At 42.8% G+C, this 4,551-nt stretch overlaps 1 protein-coding gene across 1 annotated transcript; it reads right to left on the minus strand.

Moving 5' to 3' along the window:
• Positions 1-1,452: 1,452 nt before the first annotated feature.
• On the minus strand, positions 1,453-4,178 carry LOC133462261 (tripartite motif-containing protein 16-like). Its single transcript, XM_061743407.1, has one exon. It carries the CDS (start codon positions 4,125-4,127, stop codon positions 2,322-2,324), a length of 1,806 nt encoding a protein of 601 aa, XP_061599391.1. The 5' UTR covers positions 4,128-4,178; the 3' UTR covers positions 1,453-2,321.
• Positions 4,179-4,551: the final 373 nt, after the last annotated feature.

Below are 4,551 nucleotides of genomic sequence, written 5' to 3' on the forward strand. Positions count from 1 at the left end.
ACTCCAGTGAAGTATAGATAACCAAAATTTCTACTTAAGTAAGGTAATGAAGTATTTGTACTTGGTTACTTGACACCTCTGGTGGAGGTCACATGTTTCTGCTGGAGCTTCTCTTTCTCCACAGTCTGCAGTCAGAGTCTCCGGATCTCAAAGCTTCCAATCAGTTTTTTAACTTTTAAATCAACCTGATTCAGAAAAACATCCACGTATTAATATGATTATTATCATTTTAACTGAAACAAGTCTTCTAAACATCAGTGTAGACACCAGTGTGATCCTGGTCTGGGGAAGTTCTAGAAACCTGGGAACACAGGAGTGACGACCCGAGCTGACTTTACATCCCCAGAGGTCCAGATGAGCTTCTGTCTCCATCATGATTCATTTTTATTGCTGCTTCTGTTCACCTGCACATTGAAACTCAAAGTTTACTTGACCCTTGCTCTCAGGCTTCACGGCCCATTAAAAGTCAAACATTTACTACATCTAGAGCAGGGGTGGGCAACCCGCGGCTCCAGAGCCGCAAGCGGCTCTTTAGCGCCGCCCAAGTGGCTCCTGGAGCTTTCTCAAAAATGTTTGACCTTTTTTTTCCTTTTTTTCTTCTTTTTTTTCCTTTTTCTCTTTTTTTGTTCTTTTCTCTCTTTTTTGTTCTTTTTTCTTTTTTTTCTTCTTTTTTTCTCTTTTTTTGTTCTTTTTTTTTTTCTTTTTTCTTTTTTCCTTTTTTCTTTTTTCCCTTTTTTCTCTTTTTTTCCCTTTCCTTTTTAATCTCGACATTACCAATTTTTTTCTCGAAATTTTGGCTTTTTTTTCCACATTTCAACTTTTTTCTCGACATTTCAACTTTTTTCTCGACATTTCAACATTTTTCTCAAGATTGTACTTCAACATTAATCTTGACATCTAGACTTTCTTCCCAAAATCTCGACATTTCGACTTTTTTCCCGACATTTCGACTTTTTTCCCGACATTTCGACTTTTTTCTCGAAGTGCATAATGAAAAAAAAAAATCTTCCCCCAGTTATAGATAATATAGAAACATGCAGCATGTGTTGTCTTCATTCTAAGGCTGATACAAGACTTTTCATTTTTTGTGGCTCCAGACATATTTGTTTTTTTGTGTTTTCGGTCCAATATGGCTCTTTCTACATTTTGGGTTGCCGATCACTGATCTAGTGTCACAACGTGCACTCAGTTGTCAACACGCTGACGGTAAAGTGACTCATCTTGGGAGGTTTCCTGAGCGTTCCCAGACCTCCACCCTGCAGAGAGAAGCTGAACCGCTGCACCTCTGGTACCGTCCAGCAGCATCTTCAGAGCAGAACATGTTCCTGCAGCGGCTCCTGCTCCCAAGACGGCTCCATTTAACTGAGATTACACTGTTTTATTCACTTATTTCATCTTTATTTAACAGGAAAAGAGGATTGTGGAGATTTAAATCCTCTTTTCTGAGTGAAGTCTGGCCAGAACAAGAGCAGTAAAATCAGTAAAGACACATTTAAATCCAGAAATATGATCTGTTGTGAACATGAACTCTGTACTTTGTGATGTTTCAGGAGGAAAACTGCCTCAGTTTTACTTAAATATTAGATTCATGTTTTCTCCCTCAGATCTGAGTCAAATCCTGGAATGAAGACTGAAGAAAACACTTTGTTAGAACATCAGAAGTTTTATTTCTTACTAAATATTCAGATTGTTAAACATGAAACATCCTCAACAGATTGAGACATCAACAACATGTGATGTGCAGATCTAGTCTGGTCCTGCAGCTGCAGCGATGACTACCGGCCCCAACACACTAGTTTACACCAACTACAGGCTTTACTGAACTGTTTGCTGCGTTGCTGCTGTCACTAACATTTATGAAATCATTTACTTTGTGCTCGAGTCTAAAAAATATCTTCATCTTTAGAAAACATGAACATTCAAGAACATTTGGTTTGCTAATGAATGAGGAAACGAGTGTGAATGCAGACATGATATCAGAGATGAAGAAGGTCTGGTGGGTCGTCTGTTGGAGTCCATGAAGTGGAAGAAAAGAGAAATACAACATAAAAACACATCAAAGCTAATAGTTAACAACAATTACAACACAGGCTTATTTCTATGTTTTTATACTGAAATAGAAGATGTTAATATTATTAATATTTCCCAGGTGAAACTACTGTACAAAAGAACAACTTCCACCTCCAAAAGAGGAAATCACAACAAAACATCAACTTATAGAACAAAAACATCCCTCTATCCATCAGAGTTTGAGACGATCGTCTCTGAGAAGAAAATAAAATAAAGAAAAACTGAAATAAAAACATGAAGAGTAAATAAGTCTATTTGAGTTTACAGAACTCAGCTGAGGCTCCAGGAGGGGAGTAAACATGAACTCCAGCGTGTAGCAGCTGAGTGAAGGAGGTCTGGACTCTGTGGAGGAGGGTCATGGTTCCAGAGACGCTGTAGAAGGACAGAACACCTGCTCTGTGATCCAGGTAAACTCCTATTCTGGAGCTCTGAGGACCTGAGATGGAGGTTTGGATGTCGTTGAGATTAAATACATAACTTTCTGAGGAACAACGTAGTGACCAAGATTTGTCATTATATCCAAATCCACTTTTATTCAACCCCCCTGATCTGCTGATATTCTTGTATGAAACTGCTACAAAAACTACACATGCTTTCTTCTCCACCTCCCAGTAATGACGTCCAGTCAGACTCTCTCTACTCAGGACCTGATGAAGATTAGTGAATCTGTCTGGATGACTAGAATAAGACTGACGTTGGTTCATAACTGTCACCTTTCTGTTCTCCTCTGACAGTAACAGCCATGTGTGTACTGTGTTTGGATCCAGAGTGATTTCACATGAATATTTCAAGAATCCAGCTCTACTCGTTGGTTCTGGTTGTGACAGTAAAACATCCACCTCAGTAACGGCCTGTGAGACGTTTGTCAACGTGTCTCTCAGGATGTCCTGTAGTCGACCTCTGACCTCTGACACAGCTGCTGTCACATCCTGAAAGTACCTGAGAGGACGGATGCTGATGCTGGAGGAGTGTGTGAGAGGACGGATGCTGATGCTGGAGGAGTGTGTGAGAGGACGGATGCTGATGCTGGAGGAGTGTGTGAGAGGACGGATGCTGATGCTGGAGGAGTGTGTGAGAGGACGGATGCTGATGCTGGAGGAGTGTGTGGACTCACTGAGTGGTGACAGTGAGGGGTAGTTGTGGAGGAACTGGTTGTGGTCCTCGATGTCTCTGAGCTGCTTCATCTCAGCGTCTCTCCTCTTCAGGTCACTGATCTCCTGCTGCAGCTTCTCCTCCAGCTCTCTGACTCTCCTCACTTCAGTTTCCTGCTGGGATCTGATCTGCTGCTTCACATCAGAGCTTCTCTTCTGGAGGAGAGAGATCAGCTCAGTGAAGATCTCCTCACTGTCCTCCACTGTTTTATCAGCAGACTGATCGATGGCCTCCACCTCCTGCTGAAGCAGCTTCACATCTTTCTCTCTGTCCTGGATCTCCTGCTGGATTTGTTGTCGTTTCACCTCCATCTCTCTCTGCCTCTCCGTCCTTTCTGCTGCAGCTGAGACTGTGTCGTGGCCTTTATGTTCATCCACAGAGCAGAGATAACAGATACACTTCTGATCAGTACGACAGAACATCTTCATCACCTCACCGTGACGGGAGCAGATGTTGTCCTGCAGGTTCTCGGAGGGATCCACCAGCTTGTGTTTCTTTAATGGAGCCACATCATGATGAGGTTGAAGGTGTTTCTGGCAGTAAGAGGCCAGACAGAATAAACAGGACTTGACAGCTTTCAGTTTTCTCCCAGAGCAGAAATCACAGGCCACGTCTTCAGGTCCAGCATAGCAGTGATCAGCAGGAGCAGCTTGGAGTCCAGTCTTCTTCATGTCCTCCATTAAATCAGCTAACATGGTGTTTTTCACCAGCACCGGCCTCGGAGTAAAAGTCTCTCTACACAGAGGACAGCTGGGGATTTTCTTCTCCTCTTCATCCCAGAAGTCCTTAATACACTTCATACAGTAACTGTGTCCACAGGGAATAGTCACCGGATCCTTTAAAAGATCCAAACAGATGGAACAAGAGAATTTAACCCGGTCGAGCTGATTTTCCTGCTGCGCCATCGTCCTCTTCTTAGCAACTGTCAGACAGTTTCACTTTCCCCTGAACAGAAACTCTGAGGTTTCCAGGATTGCGTAACTCAGGGGCGGAGCTGAACGTGATGACGTCAGACGCATCGCCGCCTGGCTGTACCACGTGACTGATTCAGGAAGTGGTTCGACAGCAATATAAACCCTCACCCTGAATTCCAATCTCCGCCCTAAACCCTGCAGCCCTGAACCTTCACAGACTTTAGTGACGTCAGCTGGAAGTGATCAAGTGTGAGAGAGTGTGAGGGCTCCAAATGGTAGAAATAAGAATGAGACAGCACTTAGCAGAAACCGGAAACACGTCAGATCAGAATGTTACGTACCGGTATTATAAGTTTGGGAATGATCATCCTACGGATGTTTGAAAACAAAGTGGTAGCCTATATAAAGGAGCATA

This window comes from Cololabis saira, chromosome 16 (genome assembly GCF_033807715.1).
Source record: "Cololabis saira isolate AMF1-May2022 chromosome 16, fColSai1.1, whole genome shotgun sequence".
Lineage (NCBI taxonomy): Eukaryota > Metazoa > Chordata > Actinopteri > Beloniformes > Belonidae > Cololabis > Cololabis saira.